The sequence below is a fragment of the Squalius cephalus genome (assembly GCF_949319135.1).
Source record: "Squalius cephalus genome assembly, chromosome: 23".
NCBI classification, from domain to species: Eukaryota; Metazoa; Chordata; class Actinopteri; order Cypriniformes; family Leuciscidae; genus Squalius; species Squalius cephalus.
The window spans coordinates 21032242-21051200 of NC_137144.1; the positions used below are offsets into that span (position 1 = coordinate 21032242).

General features: G+C 37.1%; 2 protein-coding genes across 2 annotated transcripts in view; both read right to left on the minus strand.

Annotated features, from left to right (window-relative positions):
- The window catches only part of LOC307151009 (hereditary hemochromatosis protein-like), a 62942-nt gene that overhangs the window by 18755 nt on the left and 25228 nt on the right, over positions 1 to 18959 (minus strand). The window lies entirely within an intron of this gene.
- LOC307151280 (uncharacterized protein) lies at positions 1666 to 17310 on the minus strand (the record flags this gene model as incomplete). Its single annotated transcript, XM_079859232.1, has 12 exons — positions 17206 to 17310; positions 16787 to 17035; positions 16393 to 16659; positions 15764 to 16042; positions 15561 to 15677; positions 11690 to 11721; positions 8349 to 8430; positions 7700 to 7957; positions 2941 to 3219; positions 2533 to 2811; positions 2330 to 2446; positions 1666 to 1742 (listed from the first exon to the last, which is right to left on the minus strand). The coding sequence occupies exons 1-12, from the start codon at positions 17258 to 17260 to the stop codon at positions 1666 to 1668; spliced, it is 2091 nt and encodes a 696-aa protein (XP_079715358.1). The 5' UTR covers positions 17261 to 17310.

Sequence of the window (18959 nt, forward strand, 5' to 3'; positions counted from 1 at the left end):
CTAACTTACTTCCTAAACTAGCTTCCTAAAATAGCTTCCTAAACTAGCTTAGGCCTACTTCCTAAACTAGATTCCTAAACTAGCTTCCAAAACTAGCTTCCTGGGCAGGAATAATCGACAAACAGACTTAAGCAAATGTCCTTTAAAGGGGTCATATAATGGTACATGCACTTTTACAAGTTGATTGTACTGAAATTTGTGTTGGCAGTGCCTGTACACAACCATCATAAAATGATAAAAATCCATCCAGTGTTTTTTTTTTTAATCTTCATATATGTTTTCCCCCATCTCAAATCAAGACATTCGATTTTGTGATGTCACAAAATTGACGCCCCTCCCACGATTGTTGATTGACAGCAGCGTTTCAACACAGACTCGCCCTCGCTCGTGAGCGGGCTGTCAATCATAAACGAGGGTCAGTATAAAGCTGGTTTTGCTAAGAAGCTGCTCCTGAAAAAAGGATCGGTACCAACTATTCGTGTTCCTGCTGCACCTCCAGAATAACTGAAGTGAGTGTAATGTTTTATTAACCTTTATATTAATATTTATATTAATCTTTGCAAATCGCTTGCTGCACGCTTCACGATTCTATGTACGACGTTCTCAATGTAATTCATAATCCCACGTTTATAATGAACAGCGCGTTATGGTTATTATGTTACAAACGGTGTACGCACAGAACCGTGAGCAAAGCTCATTATCATTTAAAGACACATGCACTTAAAATGGCGTGCTGAAAACAGAGCTGTTTTTGACCAGTTAAAATTAGTGTTTTCTTACAATACTAATGAGAATTTTTAATTAAAGTATATTACAAACTTTTAATTTAGACCCTAAAGAATCATATTAGCTTGTGCAAAAATGGCATTATATGACGCCTTTAAATGCTTTAATCACGGCCAGGAGATCTTTCCGAGCAGTTCTCAGGGAATCTCTCCCAAGAAGCAAGGCCGGAGGATCTCAGACAAATTCCATTGGGAATCCCACCAGAAAACACGGATACTACAGTTTTTATAGAATCGAGAAAACAAATAAGACTAACATGTCACCTTCAATATGATTGGTTCAATTTGTTCAAAAGCCCCAACCATTTCCCTCTGTCACTGGCACAAGCAAACTCTGTTTTTGTGATTACTTATCACAAGGTTTTGAGAAATAGTCATCTGTCTAGTTTCACTGGAAACATTTACAAGCATATGAATTTTGTTCCTTCAAGAAAAACAAATGTTAGTTGATTAATTAAAGTTGATTAATTAAGAAATCCATCACACAACTACACTGAAAAAAAGGGTGTATAGGATTTACTTTGAAACCATTTCTATTCAGAAATTTCTAGTAAATTTCACCAATAATACAAAGAAGCAAGTAACACACTGAATAAAACATTAGTAGAAAAACTGAAGTAGTATTTTCTTGTAAAATGTATAACCATAATCTTTTTACAGTGTATGGTGAAATACCTTGGGATTTTAATGAATGGCATAAATGTCTAAAATGATTTTCTTTACAGAAGCAATGAGATGCAGGCAATGCTATGAGCTGTACAAAATGTTTGTTTGTCATCACAAGATTGTATATGTACTGAGTTATTACTGTTACTATTTTTTACTTTTTACAATAATCCAATCATCTTAATTTAACAATGGGAAGAGGTTCTTAGTCCATTCATTTCCTTAATGCTTCTGTCATCTGTATAACTTCCTCTTCTGCCTCATGTTTTAAATCAATGCTTCCTTCAGATGCTGAAAATGAAATAAAATTTTGATTAGTCAACAGAATGTGCGAATGAAAACTAATACATTATTAAATTATAAAATAAATATATTTAGCATTCAGTAATCAACTGTGATTGTAAACAATACATTTTACTCTTTACTGCACTCTGATGTGATAATAATACAAAAATAATATTTAAAACAAATTACTCACTCGAAGCAGAGGAATAATCACATTTATATTATGCTAGAAAACTTATTTTGAAAAAGTTATTACTTTGCAACCATTACAAAAGTATGTTCTATATATAGTATGAGTGTAGTATGAATGTAATCTGGATCATGTGACCTGCCAGCATCAGTTGAGTTGTTACACTGCACGCCATTCACAAATCCTCTACTGTGGCCTCATGGGATAGTAAAGTGTCCATTATGTGTGCACTTCAGAATCTCGCCGGGAGTAATAGGGAGTAAAGTCATCGGGTACTTTTTGCCTACTCTTTTATTTTGCACATACTTCTTTTGTCACTGTTTTCGCCACTACTGTATAGTAAGGAAATATGCGACTTCGGATGCAGCCTAGGTATTTTCATTCCTCCCAGAGTAGATCCTACCTGCTCGTCTCCTCCTGTGTTTATATATGACGGCTCCAGTCCCAAACACCAACAGCAGAGCCAAAACTATCAGCACTGAGGGAATCACTGATTTAAATGGTTCACCAGGATCAAATTCTAAAAACAAACACATTAAAAAGGACACAAACAAATGACAAACAAAACTGGGAGATTTTATTATTTTCTCAAAACCAAATCATTACCTAAAGTGACATCCAGTTTGTTGTCCAGACTGAGGTGTGTGGCAGAGCAGCTGTATTTGTGTTTGTCTGCACTGATCTCCAGACTCTTCCTCATCTGGTACGTCCCGTCACCATTGGGCAGCAGATCTCCTCCAGTGATCTCATGATCAGATACAGGCTGTCCATCTCTGAACAGGGTCAGGTTGATGTGACGAGGGTAAAATCCTGTTGCCAAACAACTCACACGAGACCCTCCAGAATCTGTGTTTGCTTTCTGAATCAGTCTGACTCGCGGTTTCACTGCAGAAAAAAAAAAAAAAACATTTCAATATATATTGGCCTGAAAAATTCTCAATTTAATTCAGAAAGATGTAAATGTAAATCAGAAAACATTTCTTGACTGGTTTGGTTTGGAGTAAGTTATCGTACCTTTTCTATTGATTTGAGTCCTCCTTTTTTCAAGGTAACTCTTGAGTGTTTTGATGCATTGTGGTTGGTAAAAACTTTCATGACGACTCTTGCTGATTTCAAGATGAAAATTCAGTAATTGGGCTGAGACGTTTAAATTACCCTGGAATGTGAAGTTCTTATCAACATATCGCAACTCATCTGTGGTGGAGCCACTGACTGCATTTTGTGTGATCATTTGTCCCGGTTCACCATCATCTCTCAGTTCACACACAACCAGCCCCTGAAGGGCAATAACACCTTTAATGAAGAGATAAAGCTTTAAGGTAGAGTTTATTTAAATCATCCCAACACATGCAGAGATCTCCCTACATTTCACAATCAGAAAAAAATAATTTATTATTATTATTATCGTTATTATTACTATTATTATTATTATTATTATTATTATGGGTGTGCAGCAAAGCCAATATTTTCATCTGCCTCTGTAATAATCTCAAAATTATTTGTATCTGTATTCAGATCAAACTGGCAATTGGCCCGGCTTTAACCGGATGTTTTAAATGTATATCAGTTCCCTTTGTAGTAGTTATCATTTATTGGAGGAGTAGTGGAGGAGTGAGACAGCTCTCAGATTTCATCAAACATATCTTAATTTGTGTTCCAAAGATGAACGAAAGTCTTACGGCGTTGGAACAACATGAGGGTGAGTAATTACTGACAGAATTTTCATTTTTGGGTGAACTAACCCTCTAAGAACTAATCAGAGTTGCTATGGTAACAAACAAGGGAAATAAACACAAGAGGAGAACACAGAAACTGTGGAAACAGAAACTTAAAAGTCCTTACAAAAGCACAACACCGGGATCGTGACAGCTATAATATCATATAAAATCTATACACTTATCTATGGAATTCCAATCCTGACAAAATAATAAATGAATAAATACATAAATATATATACGCCGAAATGTAATCAAATTAAACATAAATATACGAAGATTTAAAAAAAAAAAAAAAAGTAAATGAGTATATATACATTTATTTTATTAATTATGTATAGCCTACTTGTATTTCTTCCAAAAAAAATTTATAAACAAATTGCAAATGATAGCACAAATAAATAGATTAGAAAAAAGAGACAAATGAAATTAACATGGCTTTATTTTTTTCCAGATGGGTCTAACAGTAGGCTAGTATTCAGGTAAGAAACACTACAGAAACAAATAAAGAAATTGAATGTAAAAAAATAACTGGATAGTCTTCTTTGTAAAAAATTACGGCACAGATCCAATATACTGTTACACAACATGCACTCTCTTTCTCAACTATATATGTTCCCAAACTGCCTATGTTTGTCTGAATACTTGCCAAGACTGGCATTTTGACATTATGTTTGTCATGATTCCTGTCTTGTGTTCCCCTTGTCTTGTTATTTCCTGTTCTGTGCCATGTTTTGTAGTCCTTTGTAGTTTTCTAGTTTATTAGTCTTCCCAGGTGTTTCTAATTAGCCACACCCCCTTGTTATCTTGTTTAGCTTGTTGGTCCCTGTGTATTTATAGCCCTTGTATTTCACTTGTTACTTTGTCAGTTGTTGTACATGTAATGGTTGCCTCTGTGATTCCCTGGTTTTGTTCCTTTGAGTTTTGTGTTCCATGGTTCTTATTACTTTATTAAAATACCCTGCGTTTAGATCCTCGTCTTCACCTGTCTTCCTCAGCAACGTTACAGAACAACTGACCAAGCTATGGATCTAGCAGGTATTATCTGGAACCCATTGAGCAAAATTTGTTCAATTTATCAAGATGATCGCAGCATTGAAAATTATGTGGAGGAGTTCCTTTTTTATAGTCACCTCGTTCCTGGTAACGATGCTATGCTACAGGACTGTTTTTGGAGTTGACTAGAACAGGACATTGGCCTAAATTTACCAGAGGAAGACCCCAGCTGGACCCTGGTACAGTACATTGTCTTTGTCCTGCAGTTTTGTGGTTCCCCCTTCACTGTAGGGGAGGTGGAGAAGAGTCAGGTCACGTCTGCCGATCCAGAGACTGTTCACGTCACGTCTGCCGATCCAGAGACTGTTCACATCACGTCTGCCGATCCAGAGACTGTTCACGTCATGCCCACTTAGCCAGTGTCTCCGGACAAGATGGCCGCCGCCGAGCCAGTGTCTTCACACAAGATGGCCGCCGCCGAGCCAGTGTCTTCGGACAAGATGGCTGCCGCCGAGCCAGTGTCTCCGGACAAGATGGCTGCCGCCGCCGCCGAACCATTGTCTCCGGACAAGATGGTCTCCGCCGAGCCAGTGTCTCCTGACAAGATGGCTTCCGCCGAGCCAGTGTCTCAGGACAAGAGGGTCTCCGCCGAGCCAGTGTCTCAGGACAAGAGGGTCTCCGCCGAGCCAGTGTCTTCGGACAAGATGGCCGCCGCTGAGCCGGTGTCTCCGGACGAGATGGCCGCTGCCACGTCGCCTGAGCCCTCAGCAGAGATGGCCGCCGACACGCCTGAACCTGAGCCCTCAGCAGAGATAGCCGCTGCCACAGTGTCTGTTCCTGTTCCTGAGTCGCTGTCTGTTCCTTTCCCTGAGCCGGTGTCTGTGCCTGAGCCGGTGTCTGTTCCTGTGTCTGTTCCTGTGCCTGAGCCGGTGTCTGTTCCTTTGCCTGAGCCGGTGTCTGTTCCTGGGCCTGAGCCGGTGTCTGTTCCTGTTCCTGTGCCCTGGCCGCCTGAAGGGTCATCTCCTCCCTGGCCGCCTGAAGGGTCGTCTCCGCCCTGGCCGCCTGAAGGGTCGTCTCCTCCCTGGCCGCCTGAAGGGTCGTCTCCGCCCTGGCCGCCTGAAGGGTCGTCTCCTCCCTGGCCGCCTGAAGGGTCGTCTCCGCCCTGGCCGCCTGAAGGGTCGTCTCCTCCCTGGCCGCCTGAAGGGTCGTCTCCTCCCTGGCCGCCTGAAGGGTCGTCTCCTCCCTGGCCTCCTGAACCGCCTGCTCCGCCCTGGTCGCCTGCACCGCCTGCTCCGCCCTGGCCTCCTGAACCGCCTGCTCCGCCCTGGTCGCCTGCACCGCCTGCTCCGCCCTGGCCTCCTGAACCGCCTGCTCCGCCCTGGTCACCTGCTCCGCCCTGGTCGCCTGCACCGCCTGCTCCACCCTGGTCGCCTGCACCGCCTGCTCCGCCCTGGCCTCCCGTCTTGCCGCAGTCTCCAGGTCCTCTTCAGTTCCACGGACCTGGCCCTCCATCCCTCCCCTGTCCCACCTCTGCTCCACCACCCTCCTTGACTTTTATTTATTTTTGTGTGTGGAGCGTCTGGAATCCGCTCCTTAAAGGGGGGGCTCTGTCATGATTCCTGTCTTGTGTTCCCCTTGTCTTGTGTGGACTTGTTATTTCCTGTTCTGTGCCATGTTTTGTAGTTTTCTAGTTTATTAGTCTTCCCAGGTGTTTCTAATTAGCCACACACCCTTGTTATCTTGTTTAGCTTGTTGGTCCCTGTGTATTTATAGTCTGTAATGTTGCTGAGGAAGACAGGTGAAGACGAGGATCTAAACGCAGGGTATTTTAATAAAGTAATAAGAAACATGGAACACAAAACTCAAAGGAACAAAACCAGGGAATCACAGACGTGACGTGAACAGTCTCTGGATCGGCAGACGTGACGTGAACAGTCTCTGGATCGGCAGACGTGACGTGAACAGTCTCTGGATCGGCAGACGTGACCTGACTCTTCTCCACCTCCCCTACAGTGAAGGGGGAACCACAAAACTGCAGGACAAAGACAATGTACTGTACCAGGGTCCAGCTGGGGTCTTCCTCTGGTAAATTTAGGCCAATGTCCTGTTCTAGTCAACTCCAAAAATAGTCCTGTAGCATAGCATCGTTACCAGGAACGAGGTGACTATAAAAAAGGAACTCCTCCACATAATTTTCAATGCTGCGATCATCTTGATAAATTGAACAAATTTTGCTCAATGGGTTCCAGATAATACCTGCTAGATCCATAGCTTGGTCAGTTGTTCTGTAACGTTGCTGAGGAAGACAGGTGAAGACGAGGATCTAAACGCAGGGTATTTTAATAAAGTAATAAGAAACATGGAACACAAAACTCAAAGGAACAAAACCAGGGAATCACAGAGGCAACCATTACATGTACAACAACTGACAAAGTAACAAGTGAAATACAAGGGCTATAAATACACAGGGACCAACAAGCTAAACAAGATAACAAGGGGGTGTGGCTAATTAGAAACACCTGGGAAGACTAATAAACTAGAAAACTACAAAGGACTACAAAACATGGCACAGAACAGGAAATAACAAGACAAGGGGAACACAAGACAGGAATCATGACAAAGTTGTTTGTATTTTAGCGTTTAAGCGCAATACACCATAAAAAAAAAACTCAATTTTTTCACTCGCAAGCTGTCACTTACATTAAATGTGATTAATAGTGGATAAATATTTGTTTATGTATTTATTATTTTGGCAGCTTTGGAATTCCATAATAATCCACCTGTTATGAAGCAATAATCCACCTGTTAGTGACTGTGTCTGCCGAATATTTTTTCTATTATTTGGCATAATTCGTTATTAGTTTTGAAGAAATTATCAGTGCCTTACGAATAAGGTTCGGGCTCGGGCACATCCTTTATTATTATTATTATTGTTGTAGTTATAATAGTATTTTTTTTTTTTTTTTTTTTTTTTTTTTACTATATTTGTATATAGTATAATTGTTTCAATTACAATTTCAATCCTTTTTGATCAAGTTCAAATACATAATTGAAATACTTACGATCAGTTTCATTTAAGTTTTTCTTTGCTATTTCCCATCTGTCCATAAACTGTCTATGTATGTAGTGCCTTATTGTGAGGATAACATCTGAATCAAATATGTCGTCTTCAGTTGTTGTATTTCCTCTTGGAATGAAAGTCCTCGTCTCACCATTATAGTACAGAACTGTGATATCATCCAACTTCACTACATAGCTAAATTCAGGAAATGGCGTTTGTCCTTTAATGTACGTTGCAAGCACCCACAAAGAGTGAGAGCCTGTGGAAAATAACAGGAAATTGTAAACATCACAATCTACAAAATTGTGGTAGGATGTTAAACAACTGACATGTGTTCTATTTAAGTTCTTTTTTGGGATCAGTTGCTGCAACCATAACATTGTAATCAAATATATGCAGATTAACTCAAAATAGTCAACTATGTGAAAAAGAACCAGGAGCACATGTGTTTCATAAAATCTTAATCTTAAAGTTAATCTGTGATCTTCCATGTTATTTGTTACTTTTTGCTACTGTCATTGCTAATGCTTTGTCCAGTATAATACTATTACTGAGAAGTGAAGAAGCAGGGGTGCAACTTGATTGAACAAACTTATGTGCAAATTCTTGCAAGCACATTTAAATTTACAACAACTCTTTGTAAATCTTACCTTTAGGAGCAGCAACTGGAAGTAAAAGCAGAACAAGCAGAAGAACTTTGCCCATGGTAGTGACATATGCTACTGTCTGCAACTACAGTAAAGATGTTTTTTTTTATTTTGGACATTCCTTTGACAAGGGACTGTCATAAAAGTGCCTGACAATAAACAAAGATCATTCAAATATTCCAAAATATGTATAACGCCAAACAATAGATGTAGCTAATAGTGTTAATTAAGTTGAGTAACATGTTACATTGTTTATATATATATATATATATATATATATATATATATATATACACACACACATATATAATTAAAATCTTTTGCTATTAACTAAAAAGAGGTGTTGTTATAGCTCCTGTAGTGCATTCACATAGAAATTACATTATTTTGTGTATTGTTAATAATTTTTTAAGCTACTAAGGCCTGGACCCACAGAATTATAAAGTGCCAAGTTAATAGTACAAACATCTGCAATAGTGCAACTAATAAAAATGTTTGACAGACATTTACATTACACAGAAGCCTTTGTACACGTCACATGATCAAGAAGCTAAATTGATTTCAATATTTCCAAAAAAATATATAAAATCAAAAAAGACATATTCCTAAAAACAAAGATGTAAGATATGTGACAATTTTTTTATGAATATAATAAAGTGGGTGTAGCAACATCAGGTCACATGACCAGGACGTTATATAGATCTAAATATATATTTTTAAATCATCAAAAATGATATTTACTAAATCCAAGTTATGTAAGATGTGTGTCAGGTGTAGGTGAAGATATTACAACTTGTGTGACATAGGTCACAGGACCAGGAAGTTAAATACATGTCAATATTTTAAGAATTTGTTTAAAATCAAAAAAGTTATTTCCAAAAACAGACACATAAGATGTGTGACAAAAGTTTATGAATATATACAGGCTGTGACAACATCAGGTCACAAGACCAGGAAATTAAATAGATTTCAATATTTCAAAAATGTGTCTAAAATCAACAAAACATGGCTTGACATCTGTAGGTCTGTAACACTAAGAAGTTAAATAGATATAAGCATAAACTATATATTAAATAGTTATAATACACAGATCTTACACTATTTTAATGGCTACTTCAACATTAAGTGGAATCATTACATTAAAAATATATAATAAGCCTAATATAGTCACAGAAAAAAAATCCTGTATTGGCTAGTGTGTAGTGTTGAACGTTTTTCACTTTTGCGCCACTCCCTAACTCCGATCTCAGCTCCAGTGTTGTGTGAATTCTTTGTATTATGGTGTAATGTTTAGCTAGACATGGCCTACATACAGTTTTAACCATCACAATATTGCGCCTGTATTCTGATGTGGAACGAAGGGAATCTCGAATGTTAAACTTTACAGTGTTGAGTACGCAGTATGACTGCACTAATTCTTTACTGTGCGTGTAAAGGATGTCATTCATTTAAGAAACAAAGAATTCTGAAACTGAAAGTGTGAACATAATTTTTGTGCCTCTTTTAGGACAACTTCGAAGGGTCGATCGAAGGGTGCTTCTCATTTCTTGTACATCCACCTTCATTTCCTCGCTTCCTAACTTCACCCCCAGAATGAAAAAGATGAAAGGAAAGAAAATGAGGACGGAGGAATCGGAAATCTCTCCTTAAAGTTTGATTATTTAAGAAATTAATAAGTAGCCTATTAATAAAGAAAGATGCACTGTTGAAACATTTGAAATGCATGGTTTATTTTAACTTCAAAGGTAAAACATAAATTAAAAATATTGTGACAGATGTGAAAGGGGAGAATTTATACGCGCCTCAGGTTTTTTGACAAGAAAGACTTCCGTTTACTAGTGTATATCCTTGCTCATATGCGGAGTCTTCCTCACTGTCCTTCACACCTGCAGTTTCAGAGCTTGTACAGTCTTCTCACACATCTAGCATCACAAATATGCTTGAGTTTCCTTTTACCATAACTGATGTGTGCGTTAATGAATGTTTATATTGGTCTGGCACTGCCCAGCAAACACAGAACGTTGGCACAACGTAGCCAACCTTCTAACAACGTTTTAACAACATGGCCAAAAGGTTGCTATAACTACGTTGTGTAGTGAAGGTTGTTACAGCGTTGTCACCAGGGGCGTCGCTAGACACCTTTTACTGGGGCACGTGCCCCAGTAGGCTATAAATCTGCTCTGCCCCAGTAAATCTGAAGTTTGAGTTTAACAATTTATTTTATTTGTCAGTGTATTTAATAGAAATTATATTATAGGGTAATAGAAATTCTCTATTTGCAACGCAGTAATAAAACGATCAACGCTTGTAAAAGCAACGCAGTTTAACCGAAAACAGAAACTGAACCGCGGGTAAAATCACCGCATGTCCGCGCGCGTCTGTTTCCTAGCAACTGCAGTGCAGCGCGCACATATGATTTGAACCATAGACTGTAAAAAAAGATTTGAACACACTGAAGTCCGGTCAGGTGTTGGCACGCTATTAAGGTAGGCTATGAAAACATGACGAAAACATGTCAAGTAGATGGACATCAGAATTTTTTTTTTTTTGTACGAAGCAGCGACAGGGAAGCAGAAAGGAGAGATGATGAGTTGAGGTAAGACTTGATAAACAATTTGCATCATCAGACATGCAAAAGCATCAAGCCTCAGAAAAAACCCATATGAAAAACCTCTGCCAAGAAATGGAATTGCACTTTACTATAGGCAAAAAACTTTTATACAGAAAAAGAGTGCACTAGTCTCGCATTAGCCTACTATGAATGAGAGAAAGTGCAACGTGCATTATGGCGGAATAAGTCCCGTATTTTGTTCCGATCATAGTGAAGACGGACGACGCCCCTTCACTCTCTTCCATAGATGAAAAGTGAAGCCGCCAAAGTCTCCGAGTCTGCGCAGTAGTGAGCGTGAAGTGAGAAACTTAGTTGTGAGAAAGAAAGAAATAATAACATACATGCATAGGCTATGTATACATACATACACACACACACTCACACTCACACACACAGCGCTTTAGAAATAGAGTTGAGTTTCTGACTTGACATTTTTGCATAATCAGTCAGTGTGTGTGTGTGTGTGTTTGTTTGTGTAGTATATATATATATATATATATATATATATATATATATACACACATATACATATATGAGCTACAATATATTGTTTCACAGCAGCTTCACAATAGTAACAAATTAAAAAATCGCCTGAGAAGCAGCTTGACCAACAAGCCAGTGCCAATATTCAGTTAATAGTCACTTCAGTGTTGATTCAGTTTAGTTCAATAACTGTAACATTAATCAAACATCCTGTATAATATATAAAGTGTATTTGTGCACATACATGTACGTGTGACAAACTCCTATACACTCCACTGCACACTGAACAAGCAAAAGACACAAGATAGTAGTGTTTTACATAATTCATATCTGTGTGTAGTTTTGTGTGTATGTGGGCTAATCATTTTATGTTTGTGTGTAGAGTAACTACGCAAAAACAAACTTTTTGGAAGAGTTAAAATAGTTTTGAATGTTGACAATACACATTAACATTTTGTAGTGTGGATCATTCATTGCAACATTTATCATTTGTTTAAGAATCTGTTATCTGCTTGATAAATCATTTATGCTATGCTGCCCACTAACATGCTTTTAAAGCTATTGTTATCCAATTTTTTGGCTTTCAAACACCTTAAAATACACATTTGTAGGTCTGAGAAATCCAAATTTTCTCGGGGGAGCATGCCACCGAACCCCCTAAGTTACCCAACTACCCAGCCAGGTGTTTTGGAAACAAACGCCCCTGCCTGCAGCGCTGTATAGCACAGAAAATACACACAATGTTGTGTTCTGTACTACTGTCTTTGATTGTTTGTGATAACAATGAATCATTATTTCGGATATTAATTTTATATTTAATTGACCTATCGGTAAGCCACGGCCTCCTTAATTACTTTTGCTATCTCAGACAAACAATGGGGGGCCTGTGCCCCAGTAGAGCATTATGTCTAGCAATGCCCCTGGTTGTCACAATGTTGGCATTAAACCACCGTTCAGGGCCATTGCTTAAGGTTGTGCCAACGGTGTCTTGACAACCACTGGACTACATAATGTACTCGTCACATGCCCTGAAGCGCGAAAATCAGCCTTTTAAATTCCAACCACCTGTTGTTGGGCTCATTATTGTGTTCTCATTCATCATCGAGCAAGGATACGTGAGTATTGCGTTTAGCCTACCTCAGCTATCAAACACAACCTACAACTTTAATTTCTAATAATGTAGCATCGCTCGCACTGTTTAGTTTTTCGTTGGATTTTTCCGCTATTTAGTCTCATTCGTTTCTTTGCTCCTCTGGATTCGTGGATGTTTCCCCGGTGACACCTGCTTTCGGCTACTGTCTGCCATACAGACCCGGTTTTGTTCATTAAATGTTCTGATCTGCCTTTGCTTTTTATGTTTTATTTATTATACTTAAAATACATTTGTATATTCGTTTATTTCTTTTTTCTTTTTTTTCACAAATGTATGACTTTTGGAAGTGCAATTTGATTATATGCAGTTTTAATCAAGTTGAATTAACGAAACCTTCTGTCATTTTTACTCTTCAAAGTGTAGGCTACACTTGCAGGTGTTGATAGCCACATTAAATAATAATATAGATAAACAATAAACGATAAAAAGTACACTGTAAAAAGTGAATAGTTGGATCAACTTAAAAAAATTACTTCAATTGGTAACACCTAAAGAAATTAAGTTTTCTCAAATTAAATTATCACGTTTTTCACGATAAAACGTGATAATTTAAGTTGAGAGAACTTAATTTCTTTAGGTGTTACCAATTGAAGTAATTTTTTTAAGTTGATCCAACTATTCACTTTTTACAGTGTATATAATTATCTAACAAAATACACCATATAAAAATATTGTCAGAACGTCGTCTCTCAGTTGCTGAATGTCGCGCAACAACGTTGCTACAGCCCTGTCACGTCTTACAATTCTACGTTGTCACAATGTTGCGAGCACGTAGACAGCGACGTTGCCATAGCAGAAATGCAACGTGCCAGAGACGTTGCCACAACGTAAATGTGTTTGCTGGGTGTCTGTTCATAGTGCTGTGTCAGAGGAATGTAATCGCTTGGAAGCAGCTGGGATGATAAAACGCATCGATGCCTCTGCATGGGTGTCAGTCACCAATTGTTTCACCAAAAAAGTTGGGTAAAATGAAGATGTGTGTTGGCCTTAGACCCAAATAAAACAGTGCTTGTGGACTCTTTTCCATTGCCACACATTGGTGAACTACTCTCTGCTCTAAATAGTTATACTGTGTTCTTTAAAAATGTCAGATTAGAAAGTAGTATGTAGTAGTCTGTAGTATTTTTTACATTTTCACACCTCATTACCCAAATCAATGATCAGTTTGTTGTCCAGACTGAGGTGTGTGTCAGAGCAGCTGTATTTGTGTTTGTTACTGAGGCTGACTTCTGTCATAGTAAAGCTCACCAAATATCGACCACTAGAGGTCGTTGCATAGGCTACTACAGATGACATATCCAGGCAACAGTGAAATAACCAGAGCAAAAGCAGAAAATTACCAAGCATTTTCTTCAGCATCTGTACAGTGACATAATAAATATGATGTAATTTAGCTCCTTAGGTTTGTACAGTGATATTAATGTATAGAAAGCCAATTCACAAAAGGTTCCCTCTTGAATATCTAATATGTTTCAAATTTGAAACAAACATTTAAAAAAATAAATAAAGATTACAATACTGCTTTCTATGGAAGCTTGTTTCCGCCACAAAATTAAAAAAAATAAAAGATAATTGCGACTTTTTATCTCACAATTGCGAGTTTACATCTCGCAATTCTGACTTTATTTCTCAGAATTGCGAGATATAAAGTCAGAATTCTGAGATATAAAGTCAGAATTCTGAGATATAAAGTCAGAATTGCGAGATATAAAGTCAGAATTGCGTGTTATAAAGTCATAATTCTGACTTTTTTTCTCGCAATTGCGACTTTATATCACGCAATTCTGACTTTATATCTCAGAATTCTGAATTTGTATCACGCAATTCTGACTTTATAACACATAATTGCGAGTTTATATCTCGCAATTCTGACATCTTTTCTCAGAATTGTGAGATATAAAGTCCAATTCTAAGGGGGAAAAAAAGACGGACTTTTTTTTTTTTTTTTTACCTTAGAATAGTTTATATCTCACAATTCTGACTTTATAACACGCAATTGCGACTTTATATCTCGCAATTCTGACTTTATATATCAGAATTCTGACTTTATTTCACGCAATTCTGACTTTATATCTCGCAATTCTGAGAAATAAAGTCAGAATTGCGAGATGTAAACTCGCAATTGTGAGATAAAACGTCGCAATTATCTTTTCATTTTTTTATTTTGTGGCGGAAACAAGCTTCCATAGCTTTCCATGATCATTAGCCAAGAATATTTTTTTTGCTCTTTTTTATGTTTTTACCTTCTGCACTAATAATATGACAATGAACGTTCTTGAGAAAATGAATTTTTTTATTATTACAATAAAAAATGAATAACATGAAAGAATAATATATACACACAAACATTACATCATACCTACACCACCAAATAAATGAATACATTGGCGTAGTGTAAATGACTCAAAGTAGTTATTAATTTGTCTAAATAGTTTTACCATGACAATACGTCACTTGTGCAACAGTGGCTGACAGTAAATCATAGTGAACTAGTGAATTATAATGGAAATTGTAGGTAACAGTGAAATATGCTTTTTTTGGAATATACCACTTTGTGTCATAGCATTCACGTCAATTTCATTGCTGTGTCCACACTTTCTGCGGATGCTGAAAATAAAAAGTATTGTTTAATGAGTGTTCAGTATATGCAAGAGTTTTCTTTATCCAGTTCTGTAAATTAAAAAATAACTTAATAACAAGAAGTACTTACTAGAAGCAGTAGAATAGCCACTTTTAACTGAATCTAAACACCAAAAATAAGACGAAAGGAATAATTGTTTTTGATTAGCTGTTTAGAAAACATAACTGTAATATATACAATTTTGGATTTTTCTTAAAGGAGTCGGTAACCACCACATACACACACACACATGCACGAAATTTGTTTTAATCCATATATTTGGTGAACTATTCCTTTAAGTTTCTATTCTAGGCTCTTTAGACCTTTTTTTCTGTTCTTGTCGTATACCTGCACGTCGTCTTTTCCATGCAGTTATCAAAGCTGCCACTCCAAACACCATCATCAGAGCCAAAACCGTCAGAACTGAAGGAAACACTGATTTAAATGGTTCCCCGTGATCATACTCTGAAACATGAACCACAGACTCTGAGATTAACTTTAATTATTTTGGTTTTGATTGTTAAATTATGTTTTCTGAAAATTCCTATTACCCAAAGTGACGTGGAGTTTGTTGTCCAGACTGAGGTGTGTGGCAGAGCAGCTGTATTTGTGTTTGTCTGCACTGATCTCCAGACTCTTCCTCATCTGGTACGTCCCGTCACCATTGGGCAGCAGATCTCCTCCAGTGATCTCATGATCAGATACAGGCTGTCCATCTCTGAACAGGGTCAGGTTGATGTGACGAGGGTAAAATCCTGTTGCCAAACAACTCACACGAAACCCTCCAGAATCTGAGTTTGCTTTCTTGATCAGTCTGACTCGCGGTTTCACTGTGGAAAACATGAATCATGAATATGGGAATACACTCATTTATGATGCAATTTTTAGCATTCAGTAGACCTACAATTATGGCACTCAAAATAATAATAATAATCTGCAGCACTCTTTCTACATTTTCTCAACTCGTAGATAATGTTGATTAATATTTTGTGAAGATTAAGCATCTGTTCACTCATAGAAAAAGAAACAAGAGAGACTGAATGTTTTTAAGCTCATTTTCAGGCTATCTTTTTGTGTGCCTTTCCTTTTATCTGTGACTCAAAAACCACACAAAATGTAATTGCTTCTATGGGCTGGCAGTGCATATACAGTAAATTCAGGGGAGAAAACAGTGGAGTACCTTTCCTCTTCCCTTGAGTTCCTCTCTTTTTAAGGTAACTCCTGAGATTCGTTGTGCAGCGTGGATAATATATATTTACATAGTGCCATTTGTATATCTCCAGAAGTAGTGCTGATAGTTTTTCTATGCTTTGATGTGTGTACATGTCATCAAAAAAACGCATTTCTTCTGTAGTGGAGCCATTAAAAGCAAACTTAGTGATAATTTGCCCGGGTTTGTCATTGTCCAACACTTCACACAGACTCAGTACCTGAAAAACTACAGGACCTGTTTAGATCGAGAAGAATATCAGATGTCAAAACACACTCCAGCATCTTATTTCATGACTCACTGACCTCATGACTCCCAAGATCAGTGCTTTAAAAGATTATGATATTTGTCTCAATGAACTTACCTGCTGTTGTGTTATAAAATTTTCCTGCAAGTCTATGCAAAATAAAAGGATGCAATCTTTTCTTTATGCTATGACTTATGTAATCAACCTCCTCATCTTCATTTGTTGTATTTCCTCTTGGAACGTAGCTGTCCGTCTCTGAATCAAAGTATCCAACTGTAATGTCATCCAACATATATAAAGCACTAAATGCAGGAAATGGCGTCTCTCCTTCAATGTAAGTTGCCAGCACCGACCAGGAGTGAGAACCTGTGAGAAAAGGTATATAAAAAATAATTTTCTTTTCAGAATCTGAGACAAAGGCAGAATGTTGAGATCCTACAACAAAAACAAAGAAATACGATTGTGTAAATGTGTAAAATAAAAGGGTTGTAAAAAATGAAAATACATAAGAACTTGAAAACTACATAAAATCCTACCTGTAAAAACAGCCGATGGAAATGACAGCACACAGAGGAAAACTAATAATTTCATGTTGTTTCGTTGCTAAAACATGTCTTTCTCTCTACAGATATTTTCAGTATGTAGGTAACAAGGTTTGTAACAAGTTAAACAAGTTTATTTCCTGGAACAACCGTAACATGAGAGTTATGTCACTTTTTTAAGGTTACACATTGTTTCACTTTTAAAGAATAGCAATGTACAAATGGTGTTAAATCACAATTTTATTTAAATCTCAGATATATACTTTTAGCACAAAGGGATAATTGTGGAAGAAGCATTAAAGTAACTGAGACTGAGTCATTTTTAATAGCAAAGTGTAAAACATCATAAATAATCATATAAGGTTTATCTTTGTTTAAATTGTCGATATTTGTGTTTGTCAAATTGCACTGTACAACTGTACATCAAGACATTCCTTTCTCACTTGTAATAAAATTATACATTTCACCATGACTAAATCTAACTCACCATAATTCAGCAGCTGCTTCAAGAATATAATTTTTAAATTGGGATAGGAAATTACACACGTGTTGTCATCACCAAAGGCTTAATATGGCTTCGTTTTGTTTTTGTGATGTTTCCACATTGTATTCATCATGTAACGTCGCTGTCTGTTTCAGATTGGATGTGTGAGCTGAATCACTGGTCGCTCTGGCAGTGTGTAATCTGGACATACATCGAGGCTGTTCTCGTTGAGTGCCAAAGCCCTGTTTTAATCATTATTTCAAACACCAGACATTCACTTAATAGTGCATTGCTTGTGAGTCGATGAAAAGAATAAAACTGTAAAAAAAAAAACAATCAAAATAAAACACTTACTAAAAAGATGACATATTTTATTTGTTTACCTGCATACCTTAACCAACATCTGAGAACTGTCCAGTGTTCTTTGTGTTGTTTAGGTTGTTTTGTTCAACACATGGTCAAAGAACAGATATATATATATATATGTGTGTGTGTGTGTGTGTGTGTGTGTGTGTGTGTGTGTGTGTGTGTGTGTGACCCTGGACCAGGTACCAAATATTATGAGGATATTAAGTAAAGATCATGATCCATGAAGATATTTTGTAAATTTCCTACCGTAAATATATATATATATATATATATATATATATATATATATATATATATATATATATATGTACAGTATATATAAATATATATTTTTGTGAGTGAATGCAGCAAAATCATGAACATAAATGGACAACTTTAAAAGTGATTTTCTCAATGTTTTGATTTTTTTGCACCCTCAGATTCCAGATTTTCAAATAGTTCTATCTTGACCAAATATTGTCCTATCCTAACAAACCATACATCAATGGTTTTGTAGCCCAGGGTCATACATATAAATACATATACATTATATACATTAATATATATGTGTGTGTATATATATATATATATATATATATATATATATATATATATATATATGTATATATATATATATATATATATATATATATATATATATATGTGGCAGAGCGGGCGTGGTTTGACTCAAATTGCTGTAATTTCCGACTACGCCACCTGGGGAATTTCACCCCAAGAATTTAATATAACCTCTAAGCTAAGGCACACACAGGTCCCAATCACCGTTGAGTCAGAGACATAAGTAATCGTACAAAAGTATTCTATTTAAGCAACATTCATAATTAAAAGAGGCATTGACCAGCAATCACACTCATCTCAATTGTTTAATTCTATCGTTGGCAGCAGAGGAACCTGG